At 35.7% G+C, this 17,084-nt stretch overlaps 1 protein-coding gene across 2 annotated transcripts in view; it reads left to right on the top strand.

Annotated features, from left to right (window-relative positions):
- BCKDHB (branched chain keto acid dehydrogenase E1 subunit beta) overlaps window positions 1–17,084 on the top strand; it is a 108,404-nt gene that overhangs the window by 36,773 nt on the left and 54,547 nt on the right. The window contains exon 9 of one of the 2 annotated variants that reach the window (XM_030944591.1): window positions 4,018–8,102. The exons of the other annotated variant lie outside the window; for it this stretch is intronic. Coding sequence (XP_030800451.1) covers window positions 4,018–4,104 — 87 coding nt within the window. The 3' untranslated portion in view covers window positions 4,105–8,102. Of the gene's footprint in view, window positions 1–4,017; window positions 8,103–17,084 lie in introns of those variants that run through there. 2 annotated transcript variants of the gene reach the window in all.

Here is a 17,084-nt window from a genome sequence, read left to right as displayed (position 1 = left end):
TAGCATTGCTCTTATGTTAGTTTGGCTGTATGCTGGCTGGTCTGATGGGAGAAATATTAAATTCTCTTCTTCTTTAGATCTTGTCTGTTTTGCTCAGCTGAAAATAATTTGTGGTTTGTATTTGTGTATTAGTTGGTTGCATTATATAACACTGAAACTTTTTAATTTAATTTGCATCCTGGAGAGTTTTTAAGGTAATTACTTGTGTAAACAGATGAATGGAAGTACAGTTCTAGCTGCTTGCTCTAGTCTCATCCCAAGAGGAATTGCTTGTGGCAGCTGTTGCAGTCAACAGTGGCTTACAGCCTCAGTTTGGGTAATGTGACTTGTTATTCCCATCCTGAGATGCCAGGGTCAGGGTCCAAAAGATGAATAGAAAAGTTGGCCATTCCAGAGAAAGTCCTCAGCTGTCCATTGTTCTGCATATGTTCTCTCTGTGGGCTCTTAAATGATAATGGAATTACTTTTACTCCAGTCCAACCAATAAGCAAATTATCAGCTGTTACAGGTCTGACTATTTGCTGCTGCCTATTACTTGTGTCAGCACTCATAAACATCAGGCCAGCTTTTTGTTTTTCCTTGCCTCACATGTGTGTTTGAAATGTGTCTGTTGTCTGTCCTGTTGGATGCAGGTGGTGATGCACATAATATGCTGTAACCTTATTGCTCTTCTGCTGGTGCTGGAATGCATGGTCCATGGCTGATGGGAGTCTGTGTGGTGTTGGAGACTGGGATTTTGGGTTTTGCTGTAAAAATGCATCCCTCAGTTTCACTGCTGGGAGTGGTGTCCTTTGTGATCAGTAAAGGCTGTCATTTTAGTCTTAGCTGGAAATACATGCAACTTTGATTTGACAGCTGTGGTGTAGCCATGAAGAGGGATGGGCTGAAATTGTTAGTGCTTTGGAGATGAGCACTAATATGTAGATTTTCACTGCAAATCTAACTGCTTGGTCTGCTTTCAGTAGCTTTTTCAATACAGAAAATTATGTCCTCAAAATGTGTATTTCCTAGAACTATGAGAAGCTGTACTTCACAACTGCCAGCAGAGGCCTCTTCTAGCCAAGTTAAGCAACTGTTTTGACTTTGCATTGCTCCTATGAGTGCATTTGTGAATAAATATCTCTGAGAGAAACATAAATAAACATAAAGAATAAATACAGTGAGCATAAATAAAAATGGCTGCCTAATTTTACTGATATTTTCTTTGCATTTTTAAGATTTTTAGATTCTTCTCAGTGTTGAAATAAGTTAGCATTTGTCATCTGCATGAGGAGATGAGGTTGCACCTGCCTGGAGCAGACTACCATGGACTTCTAAGGGATCCCAGCAGTTATTGAAACTTTTTTTGGTACAATTCCTGGAATAGGTCAACATGCAAAAAGGGGCTCGATTTTTCTTTTGTTGATCTTCAGATGTCTAAGACGGAGAAATGAAAGAAAAATGATGTTACAGGAGCTCATAGGGCTATTCTAGAGAAAGGATACTTCCACAACTGCATCAGCAGTCTGTTTTTTTTCATGAGATAAATTGGCCTCTGGAAATATCATGGTTTAAAAGTTTGGTCTTTTTAAAAAAAAGGGAAACTGTAATTTTCCTAAAGTTAGGTGAGGCAAATTGAACTCTAATTTTGCACCTGAAAAATGACACCTGCTGCTGACATAAAGGACATAAGTAGTTGGGCTGTTTAAAATACATATCTGACATTTTTACTAGGATAAGAGCAAAGAATGTATGTGTTTAACATACATTTCTTTACATTAAAATGCACGCTGATCTGTAATCTTTCTAAGGTCTTTTGCAAGAAAAATGGGGTAGATTGTACAAGTTGTACATGCACAGGTGCAGCAACACACAGGCTCCCAGTATATTGCTTCTGAATGAAAAATGAAGCAAAAGCAAACATGTGCTTTTTCCCTGCAGGATTGAAAGTGAACATCAACTCCCAATATGTAGCTGTATAAATCAGCTTAAAAAGTTTTGTTGTTATGTGTCAGAAAAGTGACACAAGCTTGTTCAAAGACTATGTGCTGCCTTAGCTGCTTCCTTAGGAAGTGTAACAGCAAAAGCTGTCCTTAGATTACTGAGCATCTTGTCTATGTATACGTTTTCAAAGCACAATGTCATTGTGGTCAGTGAGAAATTTGTTAGGTCTTTTGTTTACTTTGACAATCTTCACTGATTTCTGACTATAACTCTTGTTTTATTCACTAGGATTGGAGTATAAGTGGTAAGCAGTTATAACTCAAAGAGAGATGAGCTAGCTGTCCATAGAGTTGATTTTTTTTTGGTATTTTTTTTGAGGGAGAGAATGCTTTCCCTGTGCTTATTCTGACATCATCCTACATCTGTGTGTTTTATTCATGTGGATCAGGAGTGATTTTTTCCCATTATACCTTCACCTGTAAACATGAATGAGTGATTTTTTCCCCATTATACCTTCACCTGTAAACATGAATGCATGAAATTAATGTGTTTCTCAACATATCCTGCTGATAAAGAAGCCTTAAATGCTCTGCTGACTCCTCAGCTGTTGCATGTGCATTGCAGACATCTGCATTTAGTGCAGCAAAGATGTCAGTTCCTAATCCGGACAGATAACACTTTTCCACTACTTAATTGATTAGCTGTGTTATTATTTAAAGAATAAGCTGTCATGAAGGACACTGCTAGAAAACTTAAACATGAGTGATATATGAAATGTCTATAAAATTGGTTATTTATAAGCCACAAAACTGTTTAAAGCACTTTTTCTCCCTTTCAGAAATGAAATTTTCAAACAGAAGTTTTATTTCCTTCACTATACTTAACAGATTTGCTTGGACACTTTGAATAGATTAGGCTGGACTTTCCTGTGTATGAGCTGCTGGATGGTGTGGTATTGATTAAAAAGTCCGTGGAACACTTCCCAGTGCTTCATTGGTCACATTCAGGGTAAAATTCTGTAGTTGTAATGGTTTTTATACTGAAAAATCCGTGTTACTGGAAGTAGGAAATCTAGCTCAGGATTAAGTACTCTTAAAGGATTGTGCAAGTTACTGTAGCTTTTTCACCCTGAACTGAGGCAAGAATGTTAATTTAAATGTTGAATTGATTAGTATCAATCTGCCATTTTAACTGTGCAAGTGAAAATTTGCAAATGCACAATTTTACCTTTTTGAATTATTTAGAAGGCAAGTATTTGCCATGCACAATGATACCTAATTAGTCATCTTAACTGTTTCTGAATGGTTGCTACCTTAGTGCAAAGAAATGTTGAGAATAGTAATTCAGAATTTGCTTCTTTAGGACCCTATGCTACAGTCAACCAAAGGCATGTTGTAGTTCTGGGCACTCCGTGTTACTTTGCTCCTCTTCAGGAAGGATTCTACAGACCCCCTCATGGAGGTCAGCAAAAATGCTTGTCAGGCTGCAAACACATCTGCTACTCATTGGAAAAAGCAAATCTGAGCAAAAGAAATACAGAGTTCTACAGAGGGAACCAGGGGGTAATACAGATTGGGCAAACTCTGGGCCTGTTTTCCATCGAGGCTCTTGACGGGAGCTTTTGTTTCCAGCATGTATTGAAGCATTATCCTTAATGCACAAGTGGCATTTTTGTCAGATGTCATCAGTGAGTAATTTTCAGTAGTACATCTTTCATGTCCTATACTTAATAGGAAGCATGTCCTAGCAGACCTATAGGTCTACCAGCTTGTTCCATTCCTTTAAGTTTACTTCATCTATTTGGACTGTGAATAAAAGGAAAATCAAGATCAGCAACCCTGATGTGGGTTTTTTATGCATTAACTACACTCACCAGGCATTGAACTGTACAATTGTAGCACAGGTATCCTGGGATCAGATTTATGTTTCTTGGCTATCTGTTCTTGATCTTTTGCCATTTTACATGTTGCTCCTTGAATTTCTTATTGAATGGATCTTGCACCTATAAAATATGATTAAAGTTGTACTGCTTGCATGATGACAGTTAATTTTGTCACTGTTTCCATAAGAAACTCGTGTCTTTTGGTCTTGTAGTTTCAGGTTGCTGGAGCGTGCTGTGGACTGTTGCTTGGCTTCCAGAAGCAGAACGCTGGAGCCGTACTCGGAGGCAGACATTTTTAAAGTTACGAGAATATATACATAACCATTTTAGAAACTAATTATTCATATCTTTGTTTATGTTTTAAGAAAGCTTTGAAGCCTTGTTTTTTGTTCCTATGCATCTTGTTTTTTAAGGGAAGTACCTAGTGCCAACGTGTTTGTTTATATAAAATTCTGTTTTCTCCTTTCTCCCTCCCAATATGAAAATAGTTCTCAGTCTTTTTGCCTATATATTGACAAGTGATACTTTAGAAAGAATCTGATTAGAAAAAAACATAGGTAAAGGCATTTGTGAGTACTTTCTCTTAACATATAGTGTTGATGATACTGTCCATCAGTTCTTCATCAAACATTTTGCTCACATTATGTATTACAACCTTCAGATTTAAAGGCACTTATGCAAATAAATGGGCAGTGGTACATAGTCTATGGTTAGAAGCTATTTTATGGCTCCAGTATGTGCATTTATTTTTTTCCTTGCAAGTGGTGCTGATTGAATTCTAATGGAAGTTGGGATGAAGTTCCATGATGGTAATCATAGATGAATCATTCTTCCACAAGCATAATTATTGCTTCTCTACAGTATTGCCTTTCTTTAAATGTCTGTAGCTATTTATCCTGCCATTATCACTTAGTTGAGCCAGCTGTTCTTTTAGACTACTTTTTTTTTAGGATTCACATGGTGTAGATTCTTCCTATTTGTGCTTTATTAACCTTTACCCCATGAGAATGAGGTTTTAAGTATTTCTACAATAATTTTGTACTTCTAAAGGTAATATTGAAATTCATCATGCCAAGATTTAATCTGCTTTTTACTGAATTATTGTCTAACAATATCCATTTATTAATAGCACAGTGCATTGTATTTAGCCTCTTGTAAGTATTTTTATGTTCACAGTGAAGGCAATCTGAAATCTTTTAATAAAAGTATAGACTACAGAGATTTCCAAAGGTAAATATTGCTAGAATTTTTTATAGGAAGGATTTGTTTTTCTTTAAGATATATTTACTCAGATATTTTCCAAAAGTCTTACAGCTGTACCTGGTATTACTTAGTTTTCATTATGCTGCTACCTTCTCTGATACTACTAATGTGGGACTCCACAAATCATTTCCTATCCCTCTCATCTTTGTTTTGTGTTCAAGAGTCTATACTTAAAGATTGCTTTCATTTTTAGTCTGCCACACAGCAGTGTTCAGCACAGTCAATTTGTGATTTGGTTTCTTCTAAATAAACTCAATCTACTCCAGAATAACTTTTTTTTTCTGTCAAGCTATTACGGAATACTCCTAAAATCCCCCAAGTCTCTTGAAACTCTTTTGGGCTGTTTAATTCTGCTCCCTGCAATCTGGTGGGCTGAACTAATGCATGAAATCCTGAATATCGGATTACCTTATTCCCTCCTTATGATAGAACAGTTACTGTCTTGTTATATGTATTATAACTTGTTATACAATTTTTGATAGCTCTGAGATACATTAAGACCTTTACCATATTGAAATGTTTGAAATTCTGATTATATGTTGAGTCCTCTTCTACTGTTTTTATCATATGGAAGTTGAAGTAATCTGAAAACCTTGCAATTTGCTTACTTTTCCTGTGTATGTAATTTTCACTGTCCTGAAATTTATGATATTTCACTTCATAATTTGAAAGAATAGGACAGAATTTGCTTGGGCTCGGTGGACATTTTACTTTTACATGTGGATATAGAAAACGAAAAAAATTGATGTTTTGTAATGTCACAAAAATGTCCTAGAATGAGATGCATGTAGTTAATTATTTCATGGTTATATAGTGGAAAAAAACCCAGAGATCTGCATTTTTTTCTCTCCAGAAACAAATTAGACTAATTTAATTTTCTTAGCTTTTTGTTTGCAAAATATGCTTTTGATGTGTAAAGCTGTTACTGCAGAAATTGTTTCACTTGATGTGCAGTTTTGAGAATCCTAAACTTTGTATGTTTCAAAGTTCTTGAGGACTTTAACATAAAAGGAAATTATAAAACAAAAGAATTAATTATATTTTTCTGTGGTACTACATTTTAGCAGTGTACTTTAGCTTTTCCCCCTTATCTGTGATTTCTGTTCAATTATTACATAGAACTAACTCTACAGAACTGAGAAGCTGCCTGTTGTGCAGAGTATTCTTTTTCAGACAACATATGACAATTTCAAGGGACAGAGACTAACTTTTACTCTTAGTCTCTTCCGCTTGAAATTTTGCTCCCGGCTAAATTACATTTAGATTGTTGGTGTTTGTATGGTGGATACAGCGAATGATTAATGATGCTGTGACACCATGTGGCTTCGTCTCTTGGAAGATGCTCATCTAATTTACCTTTAATATCAGCCCTTTAAGATCTCTGGAGATCTTTGCGCCTGTTTTTTACTGGCATCTGAGCATATTCTGTTTTCTGTGCTGAAAAAGAGAAAAGCTTTGCTGTTACTGAACTTGATTCTTCTAGGCACAAAGGGAAAGAAAAGGAAAAGAAGTATCTGATTACAGAGGCTGTCTTAGTCTCTCCCAGACACAAAGAGCAGGAGGAATGACTCTTGCATTTGCTACTGCTCTTGTTGCTCTCTTCTTCAGGTACCCTTTTGGTTCACAAAGATGTGTTACAATAGTTTCTTGCCTTTGTACTTGAAGTACAAACTAGTTAAAATGAGGAGCCAAGTGAAAGGAAGTGCTTTGAGCTGTGGCATGTAACATCGTCGTTACTTTGACAAGAATGGAAAAATCGAGCCTTAGTGGCAGGAAATGCAGGATGGACCAGTGACATCTGAGGAAAAGCAGGAGATTCCATTGGCAGTGCTAGAATGTTGTCAATGCTTGATTCATGTCCTTTTCTTCTACCCATGACTTGACTAAAAACTACCCATCTGTAGTACTGCAAGTGGTGCAATTTTACTTACTGCATAATGAATCTCACTACAGTGCTAAATCTGTTGGGAAGTTGGGTATTGTCTGCTTTTTGTGAATATTAGTACAAAATAAATTTCATGTACTGTCTTGACATTGTCCTTCCCTACTTTTCTACTTGTGTGATTATTCTGCAAATACTTTTGCCATCAATCAATCTAGTAGCTTGTGAGCTGGTGTTATGTAGTTATTTTACCAATTTATTTAATTTAAAACCAGAGATTTTATTCATAAAGTTATAAAAAGTCTTTAGGGGGAACTAGCTCAGACTGATTTTTCATCTCATTGATGAGACAATATGAAGAATAACATAAGAAAAGCAGTCAGAAATTAAATTAATAAAGTACTGGAAGGTCTTAATCTGAAGCAATCTAAAATAACTATGTTAAACATAAGAATAATCAAAATTTTTTCAAATGTGTGGTGTGAGGGGAATTGTTCATTCAACCTACTGAGGAAGCTGTCAGCATAATGAATGCTTACCGTGATATAAGTTTAAGATTATGCAATAAATTCATTTTTTCCATTTGATTCATATGTGAGGTATTTATTAACTTGCCTAAGCAGTATTCTGTTTAAACTGTAGTCACATTACTTGGATCAGCAGTGAAGTGTGCTGTAAATTGGAACTTTGCTTTGGTTTGTGTCTTGTAGCTTAAGACTTAACAAAAGTTTACAGAGAATGCTAATCAAATTTTCTAGATGAGAAAAAGAGGAAGTGGTAATTTAATACAACTTGGTTACTGTATAATGATTGTGCTATAAATGTGCAGTCTAATTTCTCTGTCCAGCTGAGAACCCCCATATTGCCATTTTTAATAAGTTCCTTGATCTGCACATGACAAAACTGTAAAATCACTCTTTTGGCACGTGGTCAACACATTACCAATAAGTACCAATCTCTACCATATTATCACATCTGGCTCTTGTGGTATGTTTCTTGACATGGTCCCTAGACTTTGAAATTTACAACAGTGCTATGTTTGGAAGGTTACAGATTTCTTAAGGAAGGAGGACATATATGGCTTTGCTGCAAAAGGCAAATCAGTTTTGAGTTTAAAGAGCAAGTGGCATCTATTTTTCATTTGCCATTAAACTGGCATGTTACTTTAGTAATAAAGGGAAATTTTGATTTATTAAAACTTTTTCAAAGTTTAAAAACATTTCTCTTAAAAATTTCAATTTTAAAATTAGGTTTAGAAGATGTGTGTTTTCTATCTGCTTTTTCTTACAGGGAAAATGGTGTTGAGGGGAAAAAAAAAAAAATTGGGTTATTAAGCTCAGCAGTGGGACCTAGTTTTCACGTGTTAATATGGAACCATTTGCAATATGATGGGAAAAAATGTTGCACTTTAACAAGCCCATGGAAACAATTAATTTCTGATTACCAGCTGTGGTGTTTTGCTGACATTAGAAAACTGTCTTGATACTGTCATTTTTTTGGCTAAGAGCTCAGTGATGTTTTAAATAATAGATTGGCTAGGGGAAGATGTGATTTTTAGGTCTTAAAACACTGTCAGCAGTTTATGGTAATACAGTTTTATTTTCCAGTGAAAGAAAATAAATCTTTCAGAGTAATCTATCTGCAAATCACTTGTAAATTGTCCTTTCTACTGGACAATCAAAATACATTTGAAGTAATTAATGCATATGTTACTAGGTATGTATGTGTCCTGATTTAAAGTATCATCTTGATTATCTAGACATCTAAGTATCATCAGGATTGATGTATCTATGTTGAAGTTAAGCCTGAAAGATCTTGGCTGTTATATCTAATTGTGTAGATGCAATACTGAAGTGTTGCAAAATGTAGAGATTTTCTAGGGCAATTACTTGGCGTAATTGAAAAGCTAATGTATGGACCCTTTCTTGTTTCAGAAATGACTTAGTAACAGACTGGGATTTGCTTAATAGAAAAGATAAATATAGCTATAGATTTTTTTTTCTCTGTAAGATCAGTAGTTCTCAAATACTTTGTATAATTGTAACTTGTTTTGCTCAAGTCATCAGTGTTAATTTTCTGACTAATATCACACTAAAATAAAATACCTTTCTTTTTCCCAATATTGGGAAAAAGTCAAAATAAAGGTGTGTAGGAGACTCACATTTCCTCTTTCTCCCATATTAATTTAGTATTTATTTCATTATCACCTAAAGTAATATCAGAACTGACACAATTGAGCATCTGATGATTCAGCAAAGTACAGAGGAAATTGCTGATGTGATGAAGTTTTGAGCTTTCACCATCTGTGTTCTAAAGAAATAAAATATTTTTTTGGCAATACCGAAATGCTGATCTTTAAATAAGTAAGAAACTCTGAGCAATCTAAAATTATGTAATTTAGAGGCTCAATGGTTTCATAAGTAAACAAAATTAGAAACGTGGAAGTATTGAGGAAGAAATTGGGATTTGCATTAGTCAAGTGCCTTACAGAGGCTCTAAGGTATTTGTGAAATTACTCAATTTCTTTATGCTGTGGTCTTCCCTTTTATAAATTTTGTATTAATCTTTCATTTTTCCAGTCTTGCCTGAGATAATTATGATTGTCTGATGAATTATTTAGACCTTCCACTAACTTTTCAAGTTTTAGGTCTTTTGTCTAATTTTCTTCAAGTTTCCCTTAGTCTCCTTTTCCAGTTTTCTAAATTTAGCATTCTAACTGTTCAACTTTTGCTTAACCAATTCCCCTTGAAGGAAAACAAGTGACAACAAAGATAAGCAACAGTCTTTCTCTAAAATGATTGCATTCCACTCAGGAAATTTACCTGAGAACTCCAGAAACTGTGATAAACTGGCTTCTGAAAACAGACCTTCTTTTTGCAAACAGACCTCTAAAGAATATCAGAGCACACAGAATTTGTTATGGGGCAGTAAGTTGCTGAGCTTCTGTGAGAAGTGGTGTGTAGCAAATGCTTTTCTGTAAGCAAATGTTCCTCAGAGTAAAAAAAAAAAGGAGAAAAATAGTAAACACAACCACATGTTGTTTGCTACCTACAGTGCTGGGTAATTGGTCTTCCCTCTGGCCCTTCCCCTAGCAAACCAAGGTTTTTAGAGATCCTTAACAAAACTACAGCTCTGCTAATTACTGCTTTCAAAAAATGAATTGACATTCTGGTTGAATATAGTTTTGCTCTGTTGACAAGCTTGGTTATGCTTCTTTCATTGTCCTGCTCTGAGATGTACAAAGCTCCCTGGTATTTCCATAGATCTGTGTTTAATGCATTCTCTCTCTGGCCCTGCATATGTAGAGGATGTAAATGAGGAGATCTCTACAGGCATTCCAGTGATTACAGTGATGCAGCATTAATTCCAGACTGGGAATGGATGTTATTCAATAGTACTGCATTTGGAAATTAAAGCTTCAAGACAAGAAGGTCTCATTTGTGCCTTGTATGGTTCTTACAGCAGCTTCATGGTTTTTCTGTCTGTATTCCTTCTGGCGTCAAACATAAAAACTGCCTTAGCAATTTGAGTGAAAAATATTCATGTGACACATAGTTTAAGACTGTGACATTTCAAACTGCTTAGAGGAAAGACTGTCTCAGATATGCAAGGAATATGAAATAAGCAGACAGGGGGGAATAAAGGCTATTATTCAGCAATAGTCAGAACTGTGCAATGAATGAATTACAGGCTTTGATTATTTTTTCTGTCATGTACAAAGATGACTGCTGTCTTTTAGTTGATAAACATTTAAAGGGCTCAACATCTTTTAAGCTGCTGATCTAAGTGAAAAATGCAAGTGCCTGTGTATCATGTTGAACAGAAGAAGCCAAATAGTTAATTCATTTATGAGTATATACCAAATAGATAAGGAATATTTGAAAACTCTTATTTCTGATAATTTACTTATGCTGCCGACTCATTGTAATGCTATGGTGATCAGTGATCAATGAAAAAAATTTATATCAGGCTGTTTTTCCCAGATTACTTTCAGAGTTTTTTTCAGCTCACCAGGAGAGGCTATTTAAAATAAAATGTATTTCTTGATCTATACATAGAATTTCTTTTGTCTACATTTTAAAATTACTATAATTAGTGATTCTTGGACTAGCATGTTAAAAGTTTTGATGTAACGATTAAATGAAGCTCAGTTATGTGTCAAGAAATACCTGTATCAAATATGAGGCTTGATTTCAGTGTTTGTCACTAAAGAGATTTCCATTGAGGTCAGTGGCAAATGCATACATTTTATGACAGTTTTTGTGTGTGCTAATGTTTCATTGTCCTGTGCTAACCCATCAAATGTCATTGGCTTACTGGTGCTTTCAGTAGCTGAAAGACCATTAAAGTTTATGGAAATGAATAATTGGAGGATGACGTTGGTTGAGTACAAGGTAGCCCTAAGTGGCATATGGTTCACCACAGTAATGTTTTTGAGCATTAGAAGTTCTTATTTTAGTGTAATCTAATCTTTTTTTTTAATTTTAGCTTGGATATGAAAGACATATGGAACATGCTGGAAGATTATAATAGTGGCATTTGCCAGAAAATAGAATGAGTTTCTAAAATTCAAGTCTGTCTATTAAAGAAAAGATTGCTGAATATTAACCTTTTTTTTATATGATACAGACATTTTGTTACATACAATTGGTCCAGAAAACAAGAATAATAAAACCTGCAAATTTATATAGACTTGAGTCATCATGTGATCTTTTTCAGTTGTTATTGACAAGATTGTTTTACCTTTATCCCAAGCACTGCAGCTGTAGTCCCTCTTCTGGGGAAAAAGAAGTTATATCCAAATTAGTGGCTTGAGTGACAGACATCAAAAAGGTCAAATTAATTGTTATAAAAGCAACAGAGTTATTGCTTAAATAGAAGACAGCTATTGTTTCATGGTATTTTCATGGAAATTTAAATCAAGAAATTATGGTCAAATTACTGAGTTTGTAAATGATTTGGAAATTCTAATGGCATAGTAGCACTGTTCCATGAAATGGAAGCCTGAAAAAAACCCCTAGAGAACTCTCAGATATGTGTTCCATGGGTTTTGCATTTGGCCTTACCATCTTTTCCCTTCCCATGCAATGCTGTGAAGACACAGAAATTAATTTCTTTACTTTGGATAACAACATTATGATAAAGAATGAAAAATAATTACTACACGAGGAGTGAAATCTATTTTTCTATGAATTTATGTCCCATATTTCCTGCCTTCCATCATCCCATGTCCTCCATTTACCTACATTAAGATGCTGAGCTCCTTTCTAAAATGAATGGCTAGACAAAAAGCGACAGAGACAATTTATTGGTGCTTACCAATAAAGAACTGTGGGAGAGATAGTGTTAAGTGCAGCTTGGCTTTCATGAGGTTATGAAGTTAGCAGGCGTACTAATCTTCCTCATACAGACTGATTTTTACCATGCTTTCAGGAACTTAGTATTTTTAAGACTTGCATTTGGCTGCAAAATGTGTATCAGGACACTGACAAATGGGCAGAAAAATGACCTCAGGTTGTGGGACCCTCATTTTCTTGGCTGACAGGCTGAAAATTAATGCATATCTTCAAAATGACTATTCCTTCTGTAAGTTGAAGTAGGTCAGATAGGGAGAGAGTGTAAACTGATAGAAAAAAATGGAGATTGTAGAAGAAATGACATGAGGATTGCTGAGATAGTTTGAATGAAGAGAGCACAAAAGATAGAAGAGAGAATAGGACAAAATATGCTGAAAGAATGAAAGGAGGAGGTGAGCTGGTTGTTGCTTTAGAAAAATAAATGGGAAGTAAAACAGAAAAAATATATTAAGAACATAAACAAGGCGTACAGTAATTTTTAAAGCCTAGGTTTGCAAGCTAATTGGCATAAAATTCTGTAACGACCTGTTATTCAAATAATTATATCTATCACTTCACCTGCTAATGCTTGTTTCTGAAAGGGGCAGAGGTGGCTCAGCTCTCATTTTCATACCACTACTTGATCATCCTGATCTGCTTCATATTTTTATTTAATTATTTAGTGATTATTTTGCTCAGATCTTTCCCTTATATTGTCTTGTGCTTTCCTATATAATCCATGTTAGTTTTTCAGATACTAAGTCAAATAAAGCCTAAGTGGGTTCAACATCTGCAGTGAAATAAATTCAGGTGTCTGTGATGAACTTCATGAATTTGTGCTATCAGAGTTGAAAGTAATTTAAGAAATAAGAATGAAGCAGATGCTGGATGCAGAGATTCTGAAGCTCCTGCATCTTTGGGAGGTTTGGTGAAACAAAGTCTTACTGCTGTCCTGGTCATGCTGTAATTCCCAGTATGAGCCAGAGTGAAAAACGAGGGGTATGCCACAAGTGGTATTGCCAGTACTTTTCTCAGTTCCTTTCTCCATACCTTTCAGAATCCACATATTTTCTTTCCAGAACTTGGCATCTCTCTTGCTATGGCCTTTTCTTTTTTCTTGCCGTTCTTCATTGACATTCCTGTGCTTTTCATTTTCTTCTGTCTGTACTGCCTTCAAGTTCTTATATTCTTACAGTCTTCCTCTTCACTTACAAATTTACGAAACATCATTTTTATTTTAATCTTTCTCTTTGAACCAAAGCGGGTTTTTTGCTGGGACACTCTAACTATTTGTCTTACAGGTTTATTTGAATTGTGTTAAAAGCTACTGACCAATTCAGTGGAGGAAAATGAAAGTATTGTTGTCTTCAGCAATGAAATTTCAGTCTGTTTTAGTTATTTTATTGGTGACCTGATTATATTTTTCTCTTTCTTTTAAGAACAGTTGTTGGCTTCTTTCAAGTTCTCCAAACCTATAGTTAGCTTCAGTAAAATTATTCTGAGGAGACCTGTTATTGAGTTATATCTGGCAGGATGGTGTTTTGCTTCTGGATGAGTACTGCCAAGATTTGTTCCAAAATAGTGTTTTTGTTTGTCTGTTGGGTTGTGAGTATGGCAGTGAATTAGCTGGCCCATTCTTGGATCCTCCAGAGTAGCTGGGGAAGTTCTCTATCTGGTGTTCTTCACAAAAACTGTAGTACAATATTTGGATTAATAGAGGATTTATGGATTTTACAAAGCACTGGATTGTCCGTGGAGGGTCTTTAAGAATTGCCCAGGATCCCATCTGTTTTACAAGAATAAAAAAATGGCTGAGGCACTATTCATGCTCTTGTTTTATAACTTGGTTTCACTGTCTGACTTTTTGATGTGATTCTACTTGTGAATCAGAGGACCTGAAGAGCAGGGGTACTGAACAGAGAGAATGGTGGTGGTTGTGAAGAAAGGAGGTAAATAAAGCTAGCTAGAGGCTCTTAGCATTTCAGGGGTTTAGGTACCTTCATAGTCCTGGGGTAGATCCCTCTAAGATTTTGGGACTTTCATCTTACAGAATGTGGGTGTTTTCCCTGCCTTTTTTGGCTGTAGAAGACTACAGTCTTTCCTTAAAGGTTATCTTGGATGAACCTCAAAAAACACTCAGACTTGAAAGCTTGAATTTTCTTTTTTTAAAAAAAAGTATTATAGTGAAAAGAATATGTACTATGTCAGCTTGATTATTCCAGGAATTTGAGGGACTGATGAAATTTTCAAAACTTGAGAATATTAATAAACAATATGCATGTAATTTCTGAAAGGCAAGAGGAGGGCTAGCTAATCTCAAATTTTAATTTATTAACAGACTTACAACATTTAAGGCCTAAAATTAGTGCTGGATTTGAACATGAATATAGAAAAACTGAAGAAGCAAGTTAATTTATGAAGGCACTAGTTAGTATGTTTAGCAATTAATTAAAATTCAGAAAAGGACTTTTCTCCATGCAATGTCAGCTGAATGTGGTGATGCCGCACAGACTTGAAGGGTGTCTTATAATGTGTCCATGTAGATTTTTGGGATGAAAAGGGTCTCTTTGGTGCAGTATTGTTCATCTGTATTTCCTGAGACTTTCTAATTTTGCTCCCATAAACAGGGAATTAAATGGTGTAGAGGGTGAGGGAGGGATACGTCTACCCAAGTGTTTTATTCACACTGGTGGAGGTTGGAAGCTGCTGCAAAAGTTCCTGTTTTCTGAAACCTTTGCTATTAAATGTTATGTTTTAGGCTATACACAAAGAAGGATTATTTGAATAGATATATTTAATTGTGGTTAAGTAGGCAAATGTAGTTCAAAGTACTGAGGAGTCATGAGTTACCAATCCAGTGGATTCATTAATATTTTTCATTGAGTTTAGTTGCCATTATTCTTCAAATGTCTATTTAAGGAATCTGCTAATAATTATTTCTAGAACACAATGACTGGGAAATCTAGAGGCATTTGGTTAAAATAATTTTTTTTGACATTCAATCTACTTATTTCAGTAGTGTTAGCAGATTGTATGTGGAGTCCTCAGAAATAAATATACTCTTGTACCAAATGTATATTTAAATTATTGTCACTACTAAGGAGAGCTTCCAGTGCCAGAAAGTAAATGAGATTTGAAGAGGTGGAGGAAAATGATGCAATAAAATCAGTGTAGTGTATCTGAAGTTATAAGAACGAGCCAGATGGGTTTTATTTTTAAATTTACTTTTGATTTCTGAATCAGTTTATATCCCTAACAAATTCAGTCTAATATGTATGTATCAAAAAGCCATGCTATGGAATTCCAGAAGTACTTTTTCTTTGCCCATCTCTTAATGAAGTTGATTAATGTGTTCTTAAATACTTTTAAGTTAAACAGGAGTGTCCATCTGCACAAAACATCAATTTTCTTCATTGTCCCCACAATCCATGACCATTATTATCACCCGTTGTTTTCTCAGCAATTATCTGTTTTAGGGTATGTAGAATGATGTTATAAAAGTATTACAAGAGGGTTTGTAGCAGTGTTGTATTACAAGAGTAAGTTTACTGAAAGGCATTGGAGAGTTAGTCACTACTTGATAGAATATTAGTCCTTTTAGTGTACTTTAACCCTCTTCTATTAAAAATTATATCAAGCAACCCAAACTGTACTGAGGTGTGCCCTGCTGTGTGTCATACCTCATTTCTCTTTTCACAGTCTCAGCTATTTAACTTGCAGGTTCTTTGGAGAGGAATTTTCTGCTACTCTTCATATGCTACTCTGCACATGGGGGATCCGTCTTTGGTTCTTGGCTTTGCAGGAAGCTTATAAATTTCTATGTTGATCATCTCAGTCATACGCTGGCAATGTTGTGTAGGTGTAAAAGCCATAACTGTTTCATTATTGTCTCTTCATTGTTTCTTAGGATATTCTATCTAGTCCTGTAGCAACTCCATTTAGTTTTGACTGCAATTAAAAAAATTTTCCATGTTGCTTTACATTATTCCTGTGCTTGTTTTCATTTTTCTTTCTCTCTGCACCACCATCTTTACGCCGCAGCATTGTTCTTGGTGCTATGCAGGAAGAATCCACATTAGTATTTTGGAATTATTTTTGGCATTTATAGTGTAAAATGATACATACTGGAATATTAAAATCCTGGTATGTTGAGTCAGTAAATTTTATGGTTGTGTTAACATTTCTCTGCAAGATGTTTCATATGTGCTTCCCTGCTGTGGTCACAGTAGTTCTTTATGAACTGTTTCTGCCATACATACAACTGGGGAAAAAATCTGTCCTGATGTGGATTTCAGTATGCAACATCAGCATAACAACAGAAACTCTGCCTCTGGGCACCACTGCAAAGAGTCTGGCTCAGTCTTGTTTGCACCCTCCCTTTGGTTTGTAGTTATATCAATGAGGTCCCTTCATCCCACTCCCCTCATCCAGTCCCTTAATTATCTCTGTGGCCCTCATTTGGACTCTCCAGTATGTCCATGCCTGTCTTACTGAGGAGTGCAGAACTGGATACAACATTCCAGCTGTGGCCTCACCAGTGCTGAGCAGAGAGGCAGCATCACATCCCTTGTATGGTCAGTGGTCCTCCAAATGCAGCCCAGGATACCATTTGCCTTCTTTGCTGCAGAGGCACATTTCTGGCTCATGGTCAATGTGGTGTCCATCAGGACATCCATCTTCCTTTCTTGCCAGGCTGCTTTCCCCCAGTGTGCAGGTGCCTGGAGTTGTTCCTCCCCAAGGGCAGGTGCTTCCCTTTTTTGAACTATGTGAGGTTCCTGTCAGCCTGTCCAGGTCCCTC

This window comes from Camarhynchus parvulus, chromosome 3 (genome assembly GCF_901933205.1).
Source record: "Camarhynchus parvulus chromosome 3, STF_HiC, whole genome shotgun sequence".
In the NCBI taxonomy this organism is placed as follows: Eukaryota; Metazoa; Chordata; class Aves; order Passeriformes; family Thraupidae; genus Camarhynchus; species Camarhynchus parvulus.
This window is presented reverse-complemented; position numbering and strand designations above follow the sequence as displayed.